This window comes from Aythya marila, assembly GCF_965140915.1.
Source record: "Aythya marila genome assembly, chromosome: Z".
Lineage (NCBI taxonomy): Eukaryota > Metazoa > Chordata > Aves > Anseriformes > Anatidae > Aythya > Aythya marila.
Window position 1 is genome coordinate 24647251 of NC_139080.1, and position 25446 is coordinate 24672696.

At 37.2% G+C, this 25446-nt stretch overlaps 1 protein-coding gene across 1 annotated transcript in view; it reads left to right on the plus strand.

The window, feature by feature from the left end:
• The first annotated feature begins 1976 nt into the window (after positions 1 to 1976).
• The window catches only part of ARSB (arylsulfatase B), a 68303-nt gene continuing 44833 nt past the window's right edge, over positions 1977 to 25446 (plus strand). The window contains exons 1-4 of the mRNA XM_082782626.1: positions 1977 to 2456; positions 5008 to 5194; positions 7627 to 7817; positions 9735 to 9942. Coding sequence (XP_082638752.1) covers positions 2187 to 2456; positions 5008 to 5194; positions 7627 to 7817; positions 9735 to 9942 — 856 coding nt within the window. The 5' untranslated portion in view covers positions 1977 to 2186. The remainder of the gene's footprint in view (positions 2457 to 5007; positions 5195 to 7626; positions 7818 to 9734; positions 9943 to 25446) is intronic.

The window sequence follows — 25446 nt, forward strand, 5'->3', positions numbered from 1 at the left end:
TTTCTTTAGGGAAAAATGATGTTAGGAAAGTCTTGTTACTTCTTGTAGCAGTGTCCTATTTTAACTCGGGGCTCATTTGCCTCCTTACCGTTAAAGAAATAAATTTGGTTATCTTATTTGATTAATTTTATTAATTGTCATCGGACTCCTAAAGCTGGGGTGAACCAAAGCATGCAAGAACAGCCCTCTTCCCGAACCTTAGGCATATCAGCACTCAGTCCCAGAAATTGACTCAGGGAGAAAATAAACAAGATGTAATAGGTGTAATATGCTGAATGAAATTACAAAAAGACAACAGTAATAATTATTTATATGTAAAGAAAAAGAACTTACAGATCTAGGTATAAAGGAAGCAGTGGTAACTTGCCTTAATAGTACTCATACATTCTTCATTGTCCCTTATGAGAGAAAAATTTAACAATGAAATTAGATTTTTATTTTAATGCATCTCTTCCCCCTAAATTCCGTTTCCTCTCTCTTTCTTTTACCTCATATCAAATTTCTTCTTGCCTGGATTTCCCTGGCTCTTTGCATTACCTGCTGGATACACCTTCTTATCAACACTTCCATAATTTTCTTCCCTGCTTTCTTTTCATTATGGATTTTCCTCTCCTGTGTACTGAGTTTCAGCTACAATCTCTTCCTGTCATTTGATTTGAAATTGCCTCTTTGGCACATCCCATTTATACCACCAGAAGGTCTGAAGAAACAGCTGGAAGTGGGGAAGAGAGCAAGCAACATCTGTTTAGACAAGTATCAGGACCATTAATAATCAATACTGCTTTGGAGTTGAAAAGTTAAGGTTAAGTTGACTCCTCAAGGAAATATAAATGAATGTGTTATTGATTATTGTAGAAAAAAAAAAAAAAAAAAAAAAAAAAGTGTCATCACTCGTCTTTGTTACTGTTTTCAAACCAGCAGGGAATCCTTTGTGATTTATAGAATATCTGGTAACTTCATAGGCTTACCCACTAGATTTAACTCAGAGGCGTGAGAACCTACTTTCTACAGAGACTAGTCAATCAAAAAGAAAGTAAGCAATGGTACCTGACACTTTTTTTTTTTTTTTTTTTTTTTTTTTTTTCCTCTGTTAAATAGTATTTTCACTGTGGATTTTTCTTTCACCTGTTACCAGACCACTCTGTGAAGTTATGATGACATGTATGTACCATTCCAGTTAAGTATCAAAGATGTGGTTGTTTGATTTTTAACTGGATGCTGAAATACTTTATATATTCCATGGATGAACAAGATTGATCAGAGCTGACAGTTACTTCTGTCCTTCCAGAGTCTTAGCTTTTACACCAAGACTTTTAAGTAGGTTAGCAGTTGTCTATAGTGTTGCTTTAGGAGATTACATGGTTTGAAGAAACAGCCCTGTTGACATAGCTTTTATTTCTGCCTCTTGGTTTCTTCACTTCCTTCCTACACTCTTAACAGTCATAAACAACATTTTACAGCTGGAGGTGGATCTAGACTTCTCAACCACATGACCAAAATTAGGAGAAAACAGCACTGTGTTACTCATGGCTTTGCAGAAGGAGTGAGGAGGGGAGGGGAGCAGTTAACAGTGGCAGAAGCCGTGCACTTTCTCCGACAGGAGTATTTGCCACCTCGCACACCTCGGCTGCTTCTCCAGTGATGGTGGCAGCTTGTCTTTTTCCAGGTCTGTGGCACAGGCTGGCGAGCAGCAAGGCCATGGCTGCTTTGTGGCTGCTGCACCTTGTTTAAAGCCTTGAATAACCTCTGTGGGTAGCGCTGGAGGAGCTGTAGGCAGGGAGAAGTAGCGGCCCCATCCTTTCAATGCACTGAGTCATGTACTGGTGAGCGCTGACATGCAGGCTTGCAGGCAGCCCCATGGAAAGCCTCCGTGGTTTAAAACTGGTGTTGATCGTAGGAATTACAGGAAGACGGAATCGGAAGGCAGCATTGCCGAGATGGTTACTCAGCTGACACAGACCGCAAGCGCACACCCTGCTTTTTAACCTCATCTGACAAAGGAACCAACATCACCTCCTCGACACTCGCCCGCAGCGAGCACCCCACCACGACTTTTCCCTCCGGCCCTCGGGGAGCGAAGGAGGCCGGGGGCGGGCCCGTGCCGCTCCCCTCGCCTCAGCCCGGCCCCGGGGCGGCGCGGCGGCTCCCTCCGCGGCCCAGTTCCTGCTGGTGCTGCCGGCCGGGGGATGGCGGGGCGGGCGGGCGTCCCGCCGCGGCTCTGCCTGCTCTGGTGCGCCCTGCGCCTGGCGGCGGCGGCGGGGGCTCGGCGTGCGGCCCCGCACCTGGTGCTGGTGCTGGCCGACGACCTGGGCTGGGGCGACGTGGGCTGGCACGGCTCGGCCATCCGGACACCGCGGCTGGACGCGCTGGGTGCGGGCGGCGTGCGGCTGGAGCGGTACTACACACAGCCGCTCTGCACGCCCTCCCGCAGCCAGCTGCTCAGCGGCCGATACCAGGTAGGGACGGGCTGTGCGGACACCAAACCCGACCGCCTCCCGCTGAGCTGCCAGCTGGGAAGTACAGGGGCGGGGTGGTGCAAGGTGCCGGGACTGAGTGCCCTGCCGTGGTCCCCTTTGCTTAGGTGCTTCTGAGCACCTAAGATCCAGCCAGAAGCACTTTGTGCTATTTATTTTCCCCGCGCAGTGTTTAAATGCACCCTTAACCTGTATATCCTCCTTCACATGATGCCCCATGGCCCCCTGACAGCGTGCCCACAGGCTGATCCTAGCCTGGGTACCCAGCTTCCTACTCGTGCACATGATTCTTCACCCCGCCCCCTTTTTCTTCCCTCCCCCCCCCCCCCCCAGGTTTAAGAATTGAACTTCATAATTCTGCTATACTTTTTTTTTTTTTTTTTTTTTTTCCCTTTCATTTTCATTGCAGCTTTGGCAAAAACAGGGGAAAAAGAAAATTAGCAAGAACAAAATGGAGGAACTGGCAAAGGATTAAATGTGTTTCAGAAACTTCCCCTTTCTTTCAAAATGTCCTGCAACTGTATTTGTCAAAGAAAGTGCTCAGGATGAAATTAAATGTTAGTGGGTGCTACCTCTTGGTGTAGCAGAGTGATTGCTCTAGGTGGGAGTTACCTTTTGCAAGCAATGTTTGCTCTGTTCCCAGACTTAAAGAGCCAATAAGGAATAGAAAGATGTAATTTTTCTTTTCTTTTCTTTTTTTTTTTTCTTTTCTTTTCTTTTTTTTTTTTTTTTAACCAGTACTTTATTTTTTTTTAATTACTTACACTATTTCTTCATATTGACTTATTCTAGAATGCAGTTCATGCTGTTAACTTGCTTGTCTACAAATGGGTCAGTGTCAACTGGACTTCGCAGCATCTGATCTTAGAGTGGAAATTAGAAATGCTCGTAGTTCAGTCTTGATTTAAGTTCATCATATGTATCTGACCTGATAATTCAATATCATGTTGACCTTATTAAAAATGAGTAAAATATATTAGAAAATTGAAGTAAATTGTCTATAAAATTGAGCAGGCATTCTGTTCAGGAAACAAAACTCCACACACTTGTTAAATAGTTGTTTTATACAATGATATGGTGAACGTGATGAAGAATTACTCAAAGATTTAAGAATGTAACCTACATCTGGAGCTGGAATTCTGATAGCTGCCCTGCAGTCTATGAGAAAAAAAAAAAAAAAAAAAAAAAAAAAAAAGAGAAAAGCTGTTGTTTTTTGAAAGTTGTAGATTTGTTTTCCTTTTTTTTTTTTTTTTTTTTTCTTTTCTTTTTTTTCCCTATAGGCTGTGGTGGAAGGAATTGCAATGTTTTCCTAACTTGTATCTTCCACTATATTAATAATACTTTTCTAATGCTGCATTAAAAATAAATAAATAAATAAACAAATCCAGCTCCATTTTCAAAGAAAACTAGCAACTAATACACCCACCACTGTGTATTCATCTACTAGTCTAGTCTACTTACCCATGCACTTTATGTTAGGGCTTACTTGGTTTAAAAGTGAGTTCAGATGGTTGCTACCAGGATGATTTCAAATTAATCATTTAGCTTGCTTCACTGGAATGCTTAGTGGCATTATGAAATCTGATGTCTTGCAGTCTAGGGGGTCTTGGAGATGTTGTGCTTTGACAGAGGCAGATTACTAGAAACACTTAGTGAAAAAACAAGATATTTAAATTGGTATGTGTGTGTTTTCCCTCGTAGATCTAGGGTAGTGGGACTCTTTTGTTTGTCTGTGGTGTTTTTTTTAGTAAGAGATATGAGAGTTGACAAAACTTGTACTTGTAGTACATAGTAACTGAAGAGGTTTTTTGTATCAAGCAAAATATACTACTCAGACTGTTATTACTGGTCATACTTTTGTGAAGCGATACAAAGTTCACCACTTGTTAAGTTCAGAAACCTGGGTGGAACAGTCAGAGGTCAGATCTAGTCAGTGTCTAAACCTTGCCTGATCTCAAACATCTGATTTTTATTTTATTTTATTTGTAAAAATGCTCAACACTCACTTTGAGGATGTAAGTAAATACATACTTATGTTTATGTAATACCCATTTGGAGCAGTACTGCAAAAATAGCTTTCCTAGCCTTTGCCACCTTTTCCTCCAGTAACAATACTCCAATAAAGGCACAAGCTCTGTAGCTGTAACTGCATTGCATCTTTTTGTCCATCTGCATTCTATTTTAATTTTTGCATTCTATGTTGAGGTGCTATCCCGAGTCTTCAGGAAGACTGTAATGGTGGTAGTTACCTGTTAGGCTTTTAGACAAAAATACAACAGGCTTGATTATTTATTTATTTATTTTTATTGCGCTTGAATTATGACTGGGAAGATCCTCTTGTTAACACTGACAGTTCTTCCTCCATGCACTCCTGACCTCATCTTTGGCTTCCTGAACTTCCATGGTGCTACATCAGTGAAACCAGCAGGCCCTAAACCTAATGCTACCCTGCTGTGTAATATTGTTTCTTTTTGGATGTGCTTATGTGTTACTGCATTGTAACTAATACCTCTTCCTTTCTTTTCCCTACTAGATCCACACAGGTTTACAACACCAAATAATCTGGCCGTGCCAGCCCAGCTGTCTACCACTAGATGAGAAACTCCTACCAGAGCTACTTAAAGATGCAGGATACGTTACTCACATGGTGGGGAAGTGGCATTTAGGGATGTACAGGAAAGAATGCCTTCCAACACGCAGAGGATTTGATACTTACTTTGGTAATGGTTAAATTTAACACGGGCAATAAATGTAGTGTTAAAAATTATGAGAAAACTGCTTGATTCTTCCAAGAAGAGCAGATATACTATGAGTGCATAAGTAATACTTGAGCATGCATATTTCCAGTGCATAACTGTTAAAAATAAGTTAGTGCCTTAAATGCATGCCCAAGCCTTATGATCTATTGAAGAAAACACTGTAATTATTGAGTGCCTCCAAAGAATTTCTCTTTAAAGATCTGTGTTTAATTTCGTTCTATGATGCTTAGAAGATTTAAGTTGTAGTGACTAGTTTCATTTTAAAAGTGTCTCTAAACTGTACTTTTTAGATCAGACAGTAGACCTCACATGCTCTGCAAATAACATTAAACTGCTAAAAAGCTGATATATTTAAATGAGAGAGAAATAAAGTCTCTTCATGCTTTGTGAATAGACTATCACTGGTTTTCCACTTCCTCTGGCAAGGAAGGTGATATGAGAGCCTTTATAAAAACAGCATACAAAATGTGGATGTTACAGGAGCTCGCAAGCTGTGACACTCAGGTATTACATAAGCTAATCAATTACTCTGATTTAAAAAAAAAAAAAAAAAAAAAAAAGATAATGCCAGAATTAGATTGTCTGTGTGTGTGTATTACAAAGCAACTTGTAATTACTTATTACATATTTTTCTTCTCACAAAAGCTCCTGTCCAAGTATTTATTGGATGTTTAATAGTTTTGTGCAGGTATCCCACATGAATGTGAATATTTGCCTATAATAATATTTATTTCCACATTGTAATATTTATTTCAATATAATTACTTTATACTATAATATCATAATTTTTCCCCATTATGCGAATCAGGTTATCGGTAATACAGCTCATAGCACCCGATACTGAATATAAAGTTGTTAACTTCCACTTGGTTGGTTTTAAAAAACTTTAATTGAATGTAGGATTTCAAAACAGATAATCTTCAAAATAACTCCATAAGCTGTTGACAATAATGCTGCCCAATTCTACAATAGGGAAATTAAGATACAGAAACTTTAGCTTTGCTTATTTAAGCCCACACTCCTCTTATGTAATGTTTGGTACCTAAAAACCTATTTGTGCTATGTTCCCTTATAGATACTGGCGATTCAAATTCTAGGTGGAAAGAACTGTTCCCTTAGATTGTCTCTCTTGACTCTTCAGAGAGCTTGGGATATGGTTTCACAACTGAATTAGGATAGTAAACATGGATCGTAACATGATGGACCACTGTTTGAATCTATATGCCTCTTCTCCTGTTGGTTGTCTGCTCTCATCCCTTCACAGGAGCTTATCTTATTCTTGATGGCATAGATGTAGGCTTATGCTCCTAGGAATGAGCAGGCTTTTAATACCAGGACTAAGGCTGGCTCTAGGCATAGTCATTGGGTGCCCAGCATGACACCAAGGGAATTATTTTTCAGCATATGTGGTGGTTTAATATCCTATTCTGTTCATATAGTTCCAGTAGGAGTTGATTGCAGTTAGGGACACTCATTTGATTCTTTAGCAAGCTTTTTATTTATTTATTTATTTTGAGTAGTGATACTTGAAGTTGATGTATAAAAGTTCAAGCAAAGAAGTAAAGTTCCTCAATTTTTAGTTGTTGGTCTCAGTTTTAATTTGATTTTGCAGAACTTCACTTTTTTTTTTCCAGATTTTTTTTTCCTCAGGGTACTAGAAGATAAATCTGAAATTTAATTTTAGACGTAGTAATTATTGAGATTGGAATGATTTCAAAGAGTTTTGTTTCTGGTCAATAAAAAACAATGGCACTCAATGCTTAACAGGGTAGCCCTTGATAGGAGAAAATTTATACGTCTAGAATTTATACATAGTCTTTTTCTTTTTGGTATCTTTAAATAGTAGTATCTTCTTTTCACCAGTTGGCGTCAGCAGAGGATCAGAAATTACTTTACAGTTAAAACAAACAAAACATTTCATACTTGGATGCATTTTAATGTTAAAAAACAAACAGACACACACACAAGCAATTCCTAACAAAATAAATTCCAAGCATTCTAATAGAGAGAAAAGTCTTATGTGGAAAAAGCAAGTATACCAAATCAAACCAGATAAAAATTATAGTAGTACAGGAATAGGTCATTCCTTTGCTATCAGTGTGTAAGTTTAATACTAAGGTCTTTGATATAAAGTTATCCCTATATAGTGTCATTACACTGCTTTCAAACTGTTTTGTGTGCTTTGAAATTACTATTTGTAGTAGTGATAAAAAGTCTGTGTGTTAAATGTTGAGATACTTAGTCCTATCAAGTGATATCATTGCTGATTATCAAATGTTGGATGTGTGTCTCAGTTCAAAATGTCCCCCACTCCACCCACCCCCCAAAAAAAAAAGCATCTGTTTCTATGATGTTGTGTTGATCTGTTTACTTGTCATCTTTTCCTGTTCTAGGCTATCTTCTGGGGAGTGAGGATTATTATTCTCATGATCACTGTGTGCTCATCAAAGCAAAGAATGTAACACGCTGTGCTCTGGACTTCCGAGATGGAGAAGAAGTTGCAACTGGATTTAAAAACATGTATTCCACTAATTTATTTACAGAAAGAGCTATAGATCTCATAGCCAATCATAAAACCGAGAAGGTAGAGTCAGCAGTTCTTACTTTATTTGAGAATTTTAACACTGAAGAATGTTTATAAAAATGTTAATGAAGTATTAATGCGGAGACCTACATTTGGGCTGTAAATGTGGGCTTTTCAACAGGGTACACAGAGCTAAATGTGAAAAGAGGCACTGATAAAACTTGCCTTGTCTCCCTTTTGGGATGAGTTTTGGCTGCGTAACTCTGGCCTCCTACCCTTCTCCATTTGATTTTTGACAATAGAAGTAATGAATTTATAGAAATGATTTAGCATGTAACTCAAAGGGTACTGAAAAGCTTAGCAGGAGAATTTTCATTAAAAAAAAAAAAAAAGGAAAAAAAAAACACTTTAGCTGTATTATGAAGAAAAGATACACTTGCTGTTCTCCCCCAGTTTTGCCTAAGTCCTTTATCAAAGTTTTATTAGTCTGTGCTTAGGGATTAGAAGAGGCAGTAATAGAACTGTAGAATGTCCTGAGTTGGAAGGGACCCACTAGGATCATTGGGTCTAACTCCTGGCTCCACACTTTACCAACCAAAAATCAGACCCCTCTCTTTGAGAGCATTGTCCAAATGCTTCCTTGATCTCCAGCAGGCTCGGTGCTATGACCACTGCCCTGGAGAGCCTGTCCCAGTGCCCCACCACCCTCTGGGTGCAGACCCTTTCCCTAACTCCCAGCCTGACCCTCCCCTGTCCCAGCTCCATGCCGTTCCCTCGGGTCCTGTCGCTGTCCCCAGAACGCAGAGCTCATCGCCTGCCCCTCTGCTGCCCTCGTGAGGGAGCTGCAGGCCACCATGAGGCCTCCCCTCAGCCTGCTCTGCTCGGGGCTGAGCAAACCAAGGACCTCATCCACTCCTTACACATCTTTCCCTCTAGGCACTTCACCACCTTTGTAGCCCTCCTTTGGACACTCTCTAATAGTTTTGTGTCCTTTTTATACTGTGGTGCCCAAAACTGCACATAACACTTGTGTTGAGGTTGCACCAGCATGGAGCAGAGCAGGACAATCCCTTCCATTGACTAGCCAGCAATGCCACCCCTGATGTACCCAAAAGTAGGGTTGTCCCTCCTGGCTGCCAGGGCACACTGCTGGTTTGTGTTCAGCTTGCTGTCGGCCAGAACCCCTGGATCCCTTTCTGTGGGGCTGGTCACCAGCCTCTTATCCCCCAGTTTGTATAAATAGCCAGGGTTGGCCCTTCCTGGGTGCAGCATCCAGCACTTGCTTCATGTGGCTGGGGATTGCCCAGCCCTCTAATTTGTCAAGATCTGTGTTCGAGACCTTTCCACACTCACTGGAGTCAAAAGTTCTGCTTAACCTATCTGCAAACTTAGTGTGCATTTTAGTCCTGCATTCAGGTGATTTATGAAAACACTGAAGAGAAAATGTAAAATTTTTTAAAATGTAACGCTGGCTCTAAAATGTAACGCTGAGGAACCATACTAGTGACTGGTCACCAGCCTGATGTAGCCCCATTTACTACAACATTTTGAGCCAGATTCATCAGCTAATTGCTCTCCGTTGTATTATATTCTTGTCTAGTTGTATGCTGAATATTTTGTCCAGAAGGATACTGAGAGAAACTGTTGAAAGCTTTGCTGAAGTCCAGAAAGAACATGTCTATTAGTTTCCATTGTTCAGCTAGATGGGTAAACTTTTCATAAAAGGAAATTAAGTTAGTTAAACAGGACATTCCCCTTGTAAACCTATTTTGGCTATGACCAATGGCAGCATTTTTTTTTTCCAAGTGTTTTCCAACAACTCCCAGAATAATCTTGTCCATAATTTTACCAGATACTAAAGTGGGAAGTTGAATACATTTCTGTAGCTGTTAATTATCAGGACTGCTTTTCATACAGCAACTTTTTTGTTTAGTACTTTACATTCAACTAACTTATTTTCTGTCCTTTCCACCCCAGCCCCTCTTTCTCTACCTTGCTTTTCAGTCTGTTCATGAACCTCTTGAGGTCCCTGAAGAATACATGAAACCCTACTCCTCCATTAAAGATGAGAAGAGGCGCCATTATGCGGGAATGGTGACTCTTATGGATGAAGCTGTAGGAAATCTTACTGATGCTCTGAAAAGATATGGTCTTTGGGATAATACTGTTCTTGTTTTCTCTACTGGTAAGTTAGTTTGAATATTCTTTTCGTAATATCTTTGATACAGTGTCTAACAAGCTGAATGCAGACACATCTGGCCCCTCTGTCTTTCCTCAATATGTTTTGTAATTACGGAAGGGCTGTCTTACGGCTGTCTTATGTATGACTAAAACAAATCTGAAGAAGTATCAGAGAAAATGGAGGATACTCCTATCAGAGTAGGAACAGTGTTGTGAAAGCAGAGGAGTGAAGTGAAGTTGGAGGCATCTTAATAGGTGTGAGGTCACTGTATATCTATCCGAATTGAATCCTTATTGAGAGTATGTTGTATGTCATATTCATATGTCCTGATCAATATAGGTAGCTGTCTGCTCAGTCTACAAATTGCCACCTATTGCAGGAAGTTCAAACTGACAGACAGCAAGTACTTTGAAGACAAAACTCTTTCTTTCTCCTACTTTTACATAACGTGTAATTTTTGCAGTTTCTTCCTTGAAATATTTCACTGGCACATTACTCCCATGAAGAAGAGGTGTGTTAATAAAAAAAAAAATTTAATATGTGATGATACAATCTAGGTTGCCGAATTACAAGCTAAAATTGTGTATGTATTAGCATATGATCTAGTTTCTAGAGTATTAGGAGAATATAAATAATGGATTATAAAACTTTTATCTTTGTTTCCAAACTTGGAATGAAGTGGAACCTTTTCAAAATACAGATGCTTGGCAAGGTTTCAGGAAAATAGATAATATTGTTTGGTTGGCAGTGGGAAGTCACCTTTCAGTGCTTAAAATTGCTTGTTTGTCCAGGCTTTACACATCAAGGCTGTTAAAATGGCAAATTCATTTTCTTTGAACACTATGTAGAAAAACAAAGCAAACAAGCAACCGAAAACCACTTCTCCCCCAAAAGAGATCCAAATGCAAAAACCCAAACTCAAGATTTGATTAAAATGAAGTGACATATTTTGAGTTTATCAGCTGTTTTGTATAGCACTTGAAATCTTGAAACAACATTCTAAGTCCAAGCCTGTTTGCCTTGTAGTGGTTCATTTGTGTCCAGGTTTTGTCTCTGATAGGATTCAATAACTTTTTTGTGCTTATTTTTGTTTACAATGTTTTCATATTTAGAACCAAAATTAAACAGCAAAGCCATATGGAAAATGATAGCAATGCTTATTCCATGTGGAAAAAATCCACTCTTTGTTCATGAGGTCCTAACAGAGTGTTTTCAGTAATGTTTTTCAGTACGTTATGGAATAAAACTAAAGACATCTGAGCTGAAAGTTTAGAGAATAACTGAATTAGAGAGATATATTTATTTATATTTTATAAAACACTTTCTTCCAAATAGAGTATGCCTTGCTTTTAACAGTAGTTATCTCATAATCAATTACAGGTACATTTCAACAGGAGTCAGACAGTCAGGAGAATCCAGTATCTGTCCTGTCTAATGGGACTTGTCTTGACTTAATTGATGTTTTAAACTGTCGGGAATGGAATTTAATATGATTGAAATGTAAGGAAATTGTGCCTAGATCAAGGAGATCGCAGGCAGTGATTCATTTTTTCCATTGTTCTTTCCTCAGTTCACACAAGTGTTCTTTACAGGCATAAAACATTGCATGCATTAAAGATCAAGCTTCCAAAACAACAAATGTTGAAATCATTAAGTATTGGAAAAAAGAGGTGTGAAATCTATTCAGCTTTTCTATATTCTATCTATCACTTTTGCAGATGGTGTGTTTCAAAATGGGCATCAGAAAGTGGTTGAAAAGAAACTTGAGAGGGTCTGTAGTTGGGTGTCTTGTGCAGAGAATTATACTATGTGAGATCTCTCTGCAAGTTATTTGCACAGCTTGCAAGTTCTTTATAACTGGGAGTGTTAGTGTGCATTGGTACTTATGGTATGGTGTTACTTAAAGTAATGATTTTGGGAATTGGGTCTGCAGTCTGGCTTGAGATACTTTTTGTAGTAAAACCAATGCTCCTGTGTGTTCTAACTGTAAGACATGCCCCTAACTCTTTTTGCATACACATTTTTTTTCTGGTATACTTCTTAAAAATATTTTTTCAGCTCTACAGGGGCTGCCCAATGCTCTTGTGGAACATGTAGACCCTCCTCTTGCTCAATATGACAAAAGATGCACATTTTCCTATATGATTAGGAATTCTCTTCAAAATATTTCTTCCTCTCTTGCAGAGCTAAGAATCAATAGGGTCATTTTAAGGGTTCAAATGAGGACTACAAGGGAGAACTTAGAGAAGGATAAATAGTATCCATAATTTTATTGAACAGTGGCTGCATGTCTCTTCAGCATAGTAGTTAAAGACATGGGACTATCAAAGCACCCACTGTTTTATTATGTGGTTTGATAAGCATTGTGTTGGAGAACTGTAGAGAAAAAAGAAGTGAAGAACGTATTTTTGCTGTACATTTTACTAGGTTTGTTACTTTTCCCCTCTAGTTGTGGCCAATATTCACATTTGGATGTTTGCATCTTACTACTTCAAAATTCACAGAAAAAATATAGAAATTACAGTAATTGTTTGCTATTGTTTGCTGTGCCACATAGCATTGCAACAAACATACAGTCTTCCCGTTGATTCCTTCACTGTTAAGTATCAAACCCAAAATGAAAGATGTCTATTTAGTGGGTGCCAGTATGGCACTATCTAGTTCTGGACTAGAACTTGACATACTCTTTGCTCTCACAATAGATTTCTTTTTGTTAAACTCTTGAGTGTTTCTTCCTATTAGTATATGTAATTGCTAAACCAAGATTCACTTGAAAATATGCCAGTTGGCAAATGGAACTATTGCACATTTTAAAAGGGCTTTGTAAATTGTGTAGATCTCCAGTTCCACTTTTAAGGAAGTAAAAAGCTTGACAGAAATACTGGGCCAAGAATTAAGTACTTTGGTCATTAATGAAGTCTCACCATGCCTCAGTAGTATACCGTGTAAATCAACATCTCAGGTGTTTTCTTGAACATATTCATAAGCTATTTCTGCAGGTAAATAAGAGGGTGGGAGGAGGATAGTATGATAGTATGTGGTGTTATATTTATGTATCAAGTAGTGGATAGAAGCAACTTCTAGACTGGTGCAATACAAAATAGAATTTGCTTTTATAGAGCAGATTTTACCCTGTAGATACAAGTACTTCTACACTAATGGAATCAGTGGTGAAAATATAGTTGTGGTCTAAGCAAAACAAGTAAAAATGAATGTTGCAGTGCCTTGGGTATCCATTGTGTTTTATTAATTTGAAATAAATAATTTTTTTAAAAATAACAAGAGATAGGGTTTGTTTTTCTTTTTGGAAACGTAAAAGAACATACCTAGAACTTTCCCGAAGAGGACCTTAATTTAAAATAACCAAAGGTCATAAGAAGCATACAAATTTAACTTAGCACTATTAAAACTGGCTTGTAGTCCAAGTTTTGCTTCAAATATAAACCTGTATTTGAGGTAAGAAGTTGGGATTTGCTGTGTATAGCACGTGTTTATAGTTTTTGCAATATACAGCAAGTGATTTGAGTAGAAACTTGCCAGCATTAGAACATAGGAATCTGACTTCTGATTTGAGTTCTATATTAGAGCTAATATCCCTTGTCTTATTTAACTTTCAGCTTTTAAATATTCTAAAAAAAATTGAAGCAAACTCCCTTACCACTGTTTCTTCCAATATGTCCAACAATTCTTAAAGGGGAATTAACACTGTAGTGTCTGGTGGTCGCCATGAGAGCTTTGAACAGTAAAATATGTAGATTTTTTTCTCTTCAAACCTAGGTTTACATTACTAAGAGGAAACTACATAAATCCTTTCCATAATGGAGCATGTGACAGTGATGGCTGTTTTCACTCCAAAAGATGGTCTTTTTATCATTTTAGAATTGTGATTAATAGAAGCACAAATTGTCTTGGACATACTTACTGATGTTTGTACAGCCTCTCTCATATACTCCTTTATTTTTTCCCCAAAATTTTATATTATCTTTCCCTAATAAAGAATTCTTCTTAGTCGATTTTATTTTATTTTGAGCATTTTGTGCTCTTTGTCTGATAAAATTATGTGTTTTTTTTTTTGCTTGTGTCTAGCTTCTTCTTCGGTAGAAATTGGGGATCTGACTTCCACCGGACTTTTCTTGAGGGCTATTTTTATCCATATCTTTGTTCCTAAGTGAAACTCTGCTCATTCTCTTTAGTAGGTAAGGGACTTGAGAGAGACTTTTAGTTCTAGATTATCCAAAGCAACTAAAGGACAGATTGGTTAGAAGAGTTATTATCTGATTGTGTTGTTAGAGGTGCTAACTTTGAAGGTTGTGTATCAGACAGAATTTTTAGTAAGTCTGCTCAATTATAGATCTGAAGAACTGCTTTAATCTCTCTTGTCAGGAAATTCTGAAAGGTTCAGTGTACTGCCAGCAAGGGAAGTACCAGAATATCTTTTTTCCTAAAGTTGAAGTAAGCACATATCTCTTGGTTGCAATTACCTTCAATGAAACAATTTATTAGAGTTTGTGTACTAGCAAATATTATTTTTATATCTTGAATATTTAAGCTTGTTATTATGCAGATAAGAGGTACATCTTATTGCTGTACTTGCACTGATCACAGGTATTGCATGCCAGTGATAAATAATGAAAGGTGCATGTGTTTGGTGTTTCATATTCTAGTACTGGCTTTTGTTATTTTTATTTAAACTTTTTCCACATTAGATTATGGGAGGTAAGAATAAATGTTTTTGGAAATAATAGAGTTTCTTCTATCTAGTGTTGTGTGTTACACAGCCCATCTAGATTGATGCCCTAAGATGCAGATAATAGTAATGACTCATTGAGATGTTTTTTCAAGAATGTTATCAAAAGCAGAAATGTTGTCATATGACAGAAATCAATTTCAAAATGAAAAATGAGAAGGTGTTGATAGTCAAGAAATATAATGATTTTGTTCTCCTATTCTGAAGCCATGTGAAAACCTAAAATGTTTTGTAGAAAATGTTTATTTACTTTTTCTTTCTTATAGTATTGAATTCCCCTACCCCTCCCTTCTTTTTTCCTTGCAAAACCTAGCATTCCAAAATTGAGTTCCTGAACAGAGAATGGCCTTGTCCCAGAGATACTCAATTCTTATAATGTTTTGTGTTTTAAATTCCACAATAAGTGCAAAAATTGAATTTTTCTTCCTGTTTTGAGCAAATGTCAGTACTTAAAATGAAGTTAACTGGTAAATAAACCTCAGAAATTAATTTTGCTGGTGTCACAAGCTGGCCATTTTTGATTAAAACTTAGGTATGCTAACAGTTATTCTAGCTTTTTTTTTTTTTTTTTCTCGGTCTGAGAGGTAGTAATGAATGCTGAAAACAGCTTATTTTACATGTTAATGACATGTAATAATTTCACATAGCTGTTGAAAGGCTGTGTTGAACTGTGTTTACTATTAAACTATACTAATTTGTTCTGTATGATAGTGTAAAAGTAGCCTTTATACTATGTATAATAATCTTCTACATACAATTCAATGGTCTGGTTCAGTGCTTTGTCATTCACTGGGAAGAGTCCAAAGGTTTTTTTAATTATGGCTCATTTCACTTGCTTTCTGCAGACATATGAAAAGTTTGTCAGATTATTCATGGTAGTTTCACGTTAAAATTTGCCTTTGCATTTCACTTGTATTTAGTGATGGTGAATGCTGGTGTAGACCTGACAGCAGGGTCTGTAACTCTGAGGCCTGTTTAATTGCCGAGGCTGCTTAAAGTAAAGGTGGTTGCCTAAAGCTGTCTGCACTAGGATCCTATTGCTGTACTGGGAAAGAGATGGGATAAAAAAAGGAAAAAGAACAGAATGAAAAAGGATATTGTGCATGCAGCTGTTACAGGACTAAGTTTGTATCTACATGTATTAGAATCTTCTATAAATCAAATTCACTTTTTCCACAAGATCTTTTTTTTTTTTTTTTCTGCATTAGAACAGTCAGGAGAGTAAACAGAAAATTCTGGTAAGTTAAAAAAAATAATAATGTTGATTTATTTGAACACAACTCTGCAAAATCATGGTGCTCTGATGTATCAGAGGTATTATGTTCCCTTGATGGAAAATAAAAGCCTTATGGGTGTATTTAAAGCAGGACAAAAATTACATGAGCAGAATTTTATAGGAGAAGGTGTGGTTTTCTCTTCCTACTGTGCTTCCAACAGAAAGACTTCGAGTAGTTCTTCCATCTCATACACACACAAAAAAGTTTGTATTAAGTGCTGAAAACAGAATAATGCATCATCAGTCTGAAGACACTTTTTAGAGTGGCTTTTCTCCTGCATATATTGACCCTTCCATGTTACACTTTCTGCATCAAAATGAAGTATACAACAGATGTTTTTTCATCAGCTGATCTTAACTAAATGATTGTGGTTTGTTTCCTTGAAAATGTATGTTTCATACTAGCCATCAGAGTTAGTGTGCTTACATTTTTATCACACTTGCAGCACAATTGGAAAATACAACAACAAATGGATCTTTCAAATCCATTATGGGGAAGCAGGGAAGAACATGAGTTCAAATTAAGGACAAAGTTATTCTCTAATTCCTGCTGTGAGTAACTTATCCGCAGTGTAGATCTCCGCTGTGTATGCTGTACTTTTTTTTTTTTTTTTAAAACAAAACCTCAATGGGAGTTCCGTACTTGGAACATATACAGAATAAGCATTATTCATGCTGTGAAGATCAGAGGGGAGAAATTTTCCCCAAATGTGATCATTTTCTGCCATTATTGACAGTACTCTCTGTTTAACTCTGAGTCACAATCATGAGCTTAAATCACACAAAGGAAAGGCTCTGAAGTCCTTGTTTGTGACCTACACTTTCAGCAAGAATGTTGAAGGTCAAAAATGAGATGCATTTACAGAGCTGTGTGTGAAGCTGTCTAGTACTTACTCATATTGTGTCTGGCACTAGTAAATGCTATTTAATTCCCATTTGTATATACTGAATTCGCCAACAAAATTTTTAAGTTTGTTGTTGTTGTTGTTGTTTCTTTAAAAAGTAAAACCAAACATCTAACTGCCTGCTTATATTACTGATACTAGTGACTGATGGTAGTGTTACATCCAAGCCATGTACAAGAATTCTGCATGCAAGGCTTTGCTCATCAGGGCAAAGGCAAGAAAACTATGGGGATATGTGTTTTTATCCCATCCCATTCTCTGTTTGTCCCTATGTCTACCTTTTGTTTACCTTGTCTAAGGTTGTCTGCCTGTTTTGTTATTCCAAATTCTGTTTGGAATTCCAAATTTTGTTATTCCTTATTTTTAGGTGAAAAATTCAGAAATTAGCTTTGTAGAAATATTGTAGGTCTCATGAATCACATGACTCATTGTTTTCAACAGCATTGAGACACTACCATGGTCAAACTGGCTTCTTAAACTTTTAAGTTATGTATGAAATAGTTTCACAGTTAACTTTTAATAGACTTTCCAGTTCTGCTTCAGTGTGGATGGACTGTTACACTGGCCTCCATATGGTTCTGATTAGGTATAAGACTATGATTGCTCATATAGCCCCAGTCCTTCAAAGGAACACGATAAATAACATTTAACAGTTGTTTACAGAATTAAACCATGGATGAATTGGGTATTCTGTCTTCTGCTATAGTTGTTACTCCTGTTAAAATCTAGTTGTTGTGGATTAAAAGAACCTATATGGTCACTGGTACTCAAAGTTGAATTACATTTGATTTTTTTTAATGCAATTAATATAAAAAAATCAAAGCCTCAGTATTGCAAAGCAACTAAAGAATTACATAAAGGAGGAGAAGAAAAGCAACATCTTCCATAATCTAGTTTTGTGGATCATATTATTCTGGATGGTTGATAAGCTGTCCCTGGTTCATTTTCCTGTATAGTAAATGTTCTGTTAAAAGAATTGTGTTGACTGGCTGGTGATGGCAAAGTGATGGGATCACATTAGATGCTATGAGATGCAGGGTTAGAAGAGAACTCTGTTTTTGTTGTTTACAGTTCATTGTAAAATCTTGTAATGCAGTAGAACAACAACAGAAGAAAAAAAAGCCTTCAAAATATGCCAGTTTGTGTTTCTTTTTAAGCTTTCATCATTCAGAGCTCAGTTGTTGCACAGTGGAAATATATCAGAAACTTTAGAGGAAAGGAATTTACTCCTTCCTTAGCTTACTAGGACTTGGTGGGTACAGCCATCCCTGATTGCCCTGCTTGACCTAGAGGTGAGCAAATGGTGAATTGTCTTTTACTTTCTATGGGGACTATATCCTAGTACATCACCACAGATGATGGAAAAAGATTAGAAAAACTTTCAGTCATGGACACCCCTTGCTTTATGAATCAATATAGAAATGTAAGGAAAACCCATCACTAATTTAGGAAGGAAGCATACATGTACAATACTGTCTGGTCTGGATTAAGCATTTGGAAGAAGCTGCAGATGTTGTAAGATGGCCCAAGTCAAGTGTTACCTGAAAAAGATCATTTGAATCCCTGCTGAGTTCTGAATCTGTTTTCTTCCTTTGCATTTTTTTTTTTCCATACATCTATGTTCACATGGAGTATGGCTTGGTTAGTTCATCTGTTTTGTGTACTTCTGAATATTCCAGAATTAAAGTGTGCTCCAAATAATGTGTGAGTAAAGGCTAATCTCTACAGAAGAAGCTAGAACTTCCGTATAAAACTCAGCACAACTATCTGTCGTATTCTTCTCTTTCACTTTCCAACATCCCATGTTATTCCTGTGCATACAACATAATAAATTTGTAGAAGGTTTCACTCTAGCATGTGTTAAGGCATTAAGATTTTCCCTCACTCCTTTAATTCATGGGTGAGTATAAACAGCAGAATTTACTTAGAGCCTCAGAATACAGATGTGCTGAATGCCTAGGAATTTGTGCATTTTACAGATTTAAAGTGTAAAAAAAAAAAACAAACAACTATCATGCATAAACAGAAGTTTTTCTAAATTACAGTATCTTATTAAAATAACTGTATCAGTTAAGAATTGGTTGACTTTAAAAATGGAAGGAAAGTTTAATATCCATAGTTTTTTGCTCCTTCCTGTATATTTTCTTGATCATCCATTTCTCTAAGAAATGCTTAAAAGGGATTTAGGCATTTCATACCATGAAATACAAATCTCTTTTCTGGGGGCTATGAAAAGACTCCCCCCTTTGGTGAGAGAAAGAATTTGCACTTTTCTTTGAAGCATGTGTAGCCACTAGGATTTCTTTTCTGGACTAAGTGGTTTCATCTGTGTGGCATTTCAGATTGGTTATTGAGTAGGATATAAGAGAAAGATTAATTCCAGTCACTGATGATCAATATATAACATGCAAAATACAGGAAAACATTACTTTTGTCCTGCTGAAATATCTGTGCTGTCTCCTGAAAGAAAGAGATAAATAATTATATTTATGTAGTGGGATAGGATAAGAATTTTTAAAGTGTGAAAATCTCAGCTTTATTCTGTGTTTTTGATTGCCTACAAGGAATACATTTTTGATAATTCAGGACTGTGACTTTCCATGGTTGCATGCATAAGAATCATCACATAGGTAAAATGCAGAGTAGGCTGTGGAAGAAAAGATGAGATAGTATTTTAAAGTCCTCTGATTTGAAACTGATTAAAGAAATCAGGTTGGTAAATAGAAAGAGATAAAAATGTGCAGAGGGAAAGATGAGCTTTAATTTTATGAGATGAAAAAGAGATCATGGATATATTTATGAAAATGTGATTAGATGAATACACCTTGAGAACAAGAAAAAAAAAAAAAAAAAAAAAAGTGGGAAACACTCATACACTCATTCTCTCATTCTCTCCCTCACCTCTTTAAATTGTTGAGGGAAGCAAGCTTTAGAACATACCTGGATACTCAAGCAGAACTAGCATGAACTAAAGGTGTCACCTATGGTCAATATAGATTTTTGGCAGTATTTTGCCACATTAAATTGCAGCAGTGAATAGTAGGTGCAGGGGGAATATTGTGACATAGATAAAGAAGTTATCTTGGACCATGGTCTGACACAAGAAAACAAGATATCTAGGACTGAGCGGTGATTTAGAGATGAGGGTCAAAAATAGAGCCTTCCTAGCTGTTGGATGGAAGGTAAGACTGAAGTGAGACGAGTGTCTGAAGTTACCCAGAAAAGGTAAGACTGAAGTGAGACGAGTGTCTGAAGTTACCCAGAAAAAAAAAAAAAAAAAAAAAAAAGATGATTATATACACGGTGCATGTAAAAACATACACCAAGGGAACCTTTGAGTATCAATTGTAATGGAAAATCGTAAGGAAAAGTAGAGGAAGAAACAGCAGCAGTGTCTAGGGGAGGGCACAGTGTGTCTAGCATCTACTGGCAATCTATAGTATTTAGACAGATAAAAACAGATTATCACAACAAAATGTTCTGTGGGCATATTACACTGGTCCTAGTGTTGTCCATCTCCTGTGCTTGCAGAAAAGAAGTTCCTTCTGTTGTTTGTTTGTATTTAGTGAAGCAGTGTTGGGACTGTAATGGAAGGGTTTAATATTGGGAAAAATTCTATAAAATATTGAAGGCTAGAACTTAGAAAGTGTTCATCCATACTTAGAGCTAATAAAGTAGAGCAGCAAGAATTTCAAAGTAGCTGTGCACCTTAGTCATGAATATTAAGATTCGGCCATGGATGAGAAGTACCAGACCCTGTAAGCATCTGATGCAAAATTGGTTTGGAGACCCAATACCTCAGTGTCTGTTCTGGATTTTTACCATTTCATACTAATGTTTGAACTAACAAGCTCTTTTTCCCTCCTTTCATGAGGACCCTTCTTTGTATTTCATTTCCTTACAGCTCAGTCTTAGTCTTTTATCTGCTTTTCCTATACGTTCCTACTAAAGTTCTTCACACCATTTGCAATTTTTTGCATCTCTAGAGACTGTTATGTGCCTGCAATGACTGGAATATCTGTCTCCTACTGTACATCATCTCTACATCTTCAAATTTCTCTTTAAGCAGGAAGAAACAGCCACATTTACTATACCTGAATTTTGAGCAATGCTACCATGTAGAACATGGCCTGTGCCTGTTCTTGGGTTTGACCCAAAATTGCATTTGCTTGTGTTAAAGTATAGCCAGAGCTTTGTGTACATTGAAGTGAATTAACCCTGAATTTCTATTAAGATTACAGTGTTGCTTGAACTTGGTTGGGAAGAAACAGCGGCAGTAATTTCACTTGTATTTTAAAGTAAATGACTTTAACCACCTACATGTACAAAGAAACAATTCAGCAACTGTAGTATGTGCTTTTTCTTATTAACTTCTTGAGGTCTATGTAATTAGGCTATGCAAAAGATTACTGATCAATGCAGAGAACTGCATGTATTGGAGCACTGCACTGCATTTGATACCTTGCAAGAAGATATTTTAACAAATTAAAAGTGAAATAGTTGAAATGTATTGACATCTCATATACAAAATTTTATGACAGTTTTAATAATTGTCTTCTTCAGTCTGCCTTTCTGTTTGCAATGCAACATTGCAACACGTTTTGAAATCAAGTAAACATTTATTATAAGAGGATCTTAAGAATGGCATCCTGTGCATGCTTTTTTGTAAAGTCCAGATTTTCACAATAGTATTCTTCTATTATTGGTCTCTTGGAGGAAAATACAAAAAAGTGATTTCCTTTTTTTTTTTTTTTTGTTTAAGAAAGCCATGGCTGTAAATGATACAAAATTGTATCATTCTACTTGAATGTATTGGCAAGTGATGCTCCATAAATATGGCATCAAGCTTTATACCAGTGCATTTGATTGACCGAAAAAGCAAAGCCTTTTTTTTTTTAAAGAATTTGTTTAATAATTACACTTAATCAACAACAAATGATTCACATCAACTAGGAGATGTAAACTACTGCCAATCAACAGTACTATTACAGGAAGCCAAGAACAACAGAAAGCAAAAATAAAAGAATGCACGCCTCAGGAACAGCTGTGTAGATAATGATGCTAATGAGTGTGACTGAGAAGTTAGGGGCTTCTTTTGCCCACAGTTCTCTTTTTCTGCCTATAGGTGTTTTTCTGCACACTGTGCTTTCACAGTTGATTGCCCCTGAAGTTCTTCAGATGCATTCATGTGGCTACAATGCATATGGCTTCTTGTGATTCTTTCCAATTTTGCGGTAATTTGAACAATTTTAGTAGTTACAGTGGTCTTGGTTTATTAATCCAGATAATGTTGATGGAACTAAAGAGTTAAGAGTAAGCACACGTGCAATTGTCCTAGCCTTTGCTGTTGACCTTTTGTATGATCTGAGGGTTTTTAATTATCTTAACACTTTAGATTCATTTAGTCAGAGCCAAAAGAGTGCATCTTACTGCAGTGTAACACAGATGAGGAAGCCATTGGACCTGAAGACCTTGATTAATTTAATGGGTCACCTACTCCATTATGCTGAGAAAGACTTGAAGTTGGATTTTTGAAGAAATAGTAACTCCTTTGTCAAATTGGGACTAAGGGTAAGATGGGAGTTCTTAAGTCACATAGATGGACTGGGTAGTGGTTACCTGGGAAAGCAGAAGTCTTTATGAGGAAGATAAAACTACAACTCTAAGTAGGGTACTCAGGGGAGCTCATTACACAGGATGCCATCATCCCTGCTCATCTCACCCTTATTTATGGTAAATCTGCTCATTTGATGAAATGGTAGATTTTTGCTAATGCAGCTTTGGATTGAGCAGATGGATGACAGAACCTGTGAGTAGTTTGGAGTAAATATGAAAGAAATGATGAATTCTGAGTGTTGGTGGGATTAGGGATGATAAGCAAAAGCAGATAGACTCCTTTTGCAAGCATAGACTGAACCATAAAGTGGATATGCTTTATCGCTTTAATCTCACAACAGTAGATAAGGAATTTGCAGAGAAAAGAATGTGAGGACTTTTCTGAAAATGGAAGGAATAGCTAACTTCTGAAGTATGCGTGTACTGGGAAACACTGAGACACCCAAGGCCAAAGCTCTGTATATAGTGAAATAATGTCTTTGAGCAGAAGAATCTGTCAGTGCATTATGGATTTGTCTATTTATTTCCCTTTATCAGGAATGGAATAGCAAACCTGTTATCCTGCAAAGGATAGAATTTCAAGGATAAAATTTCCAAGGAAAGATCATTACTGACATGTAGACATGAAAACATCAAAAACAAAGTGCCTACCAAGAGCAATATATACAATTTGACTATTTATTCGAAGCCTACTGTTTTTCTGCTGTAGATATGAACAGCTCCCTCTTGAAACTGCTGAGCATTCTATGTGTGTATCTGAGGACTGAAAGTGGTCTGTAATGCCAGAGAATTGCAAAAGGAGAGATTCCACAGCTTCAGGATTCAGGAAATATGATCAAAAGTGGCAGAAAATTCAAGGATGATAATGCTGGAGAAAGGTTGGATCATGCCAAGAGGAAATTGCTGGTTATCTTACTGAACCTACCATCGTGTCTCGCAAGCATGTTTCAGTGATTCAGACAATGGGATCAATTAGAAAAAGGCATGTCTTAGCATGCAACTGGAAAAAAAATCATAAATTCTGATTACAATAACTTCTATGAAACCAAAAAAAATGAATTTAAGGGCTTTTTCTCATCACTCAGTTAAATGTCACTTTGATGTGACAAAATTAAGAAGGGGAAGAAGAATATTACATGTACTACTGGAAAAAAAAAAGAAAACACACACACTAGGTTTTTCTGTTTATTTGGAGAAAATATATTCAGTTTTAGCCAGCTTAACATCTTGTTTTTTAGATTTGGCAGTATGCTACTCAGCCATTATTACTGTCATGCAGCGGAGATAAAGAAATTAATACCAAGTAAAACTTACTTTGAAGTTCATTCAGCAAGAGCGTTGTCTGCCATTTCCCCATCCTAAAAATATCCATTGCAGAAAAACTCAGATTTTTGAAAGCTGATAAATAATGTTGCTTAGATCATTGAAGGGAAAGATATTCATTTATTTATTTATGTAAACTTAATTTTTTCTTCATTATCTTTCTTATTTGTTAAAGTAGCATGGTGACAAAGCCCTTTCCTCCCATTAGCTGGATTGCACTTAGCAAAAGGCAAGGTAGCTTTTGGAACATTGGTGAATGGGCAGTAGACATTGCCTTAGACATTGCTGAACGTACCTATATAAGACCGACGCATTTTCCACCTTGTCAGTGGGTACTGAATATCTTACGGGTTTCATTTCATTTCATTGTCATCTCTAGGAGAATGGAAGTGTACAGGAGACAAAATGGTTACAACAGATCACAAAGTAATTAATATTTTTTTTTTTCCTTGAAGTTTAAGACTAGTGTTATAAAGATTTTTCTCAACTTTATAATTTTGTTCTGTTATTTGGTTGGGAGAATTGTCATATGGAATTTCAATTTTTGTGTTTTATGTGCTTGGATTGAGCCTAGGGACAAATACACTTGTGAAGGTACTTGCTGCTCTTTTTTCATATGTCCAGTGTGGCAGGTAATAACAAAAGAGTTCTATTTCATTTTTATGTTCGTATGACAGCAGATGTGTGTTTCTTTTTGCTTGTGAACTGTGCCAGGATTTCCTGGGTATAGCTACAGCCCCAAGTGATTAAGAACTCAAGTCACTCCTCTCAAGAAAAAGTGATGTGAAAAACAGATGCAAATGTGTCCAATTGCATGAATCAAGTCATAGCTTGCAATGTGTAAAAGCAGTGCATGTGTCTACACTTAATATTAAAAAGGAAAAGAAAAAAAAGACATCTGGCTCATAGCAGATGAAATATAAAAAACATAGACACATAGGCAGTGTTGTGCTATTGCTAGACAAGCGAGGAACAACTGAAATGCTCGTGACACTGAATTGTGGCCCTGACACTCCTGTTGTTATGGGTGAACTTCCTAATTCCCTGTTTTGGTTGTGGCTGTTTCTGGGCTGGCTGGGGAGTTTCGACACTGACCAGTTAACATTGGCTGCAGGAATTGTTATTGGAATGGCTGACAGCTGTCTGCCAGCCTGTCTGCACAGCCTTCCTGTGCTCACTGCTGCTCAGTTGCACACTGCTATTGTTCATCTGGAGCCTTTCTCTTAAAATCTTTCCCAGCTGTATCCTGATACGCTAAACCACTTAAATTAGCTCCAGATTGCTCTGTTTATTTTGTGTGAGATAAGTGACAAAGTGCAATCCTAGCAGTCCTCCTCAAGTAAACACAGAGGAAAAGGGGGATACAGGATATTATGATGGAAGAAGCAGATTCTGGATATAAGCATGAGGCTTTAATGTATGTAGATTAGTTCATTTGTCTCTGCTGTTTGCATGTAATTGTAAGCTTTGACAGCTCCATATCCCTGGAAGTGATTTTTTCTTTTTCCTTTTTAAAGAAAAAAAAAAAAAAGGTGTTATCTCAAGGTAGTATTCCTGTCTGCCCTCATCCATTCCCCCACCCCCCTCTCTCTTTTCCCCCCACCCCCACCACAAAAAAAAAAAAAAAAAAAAAAAAAAAA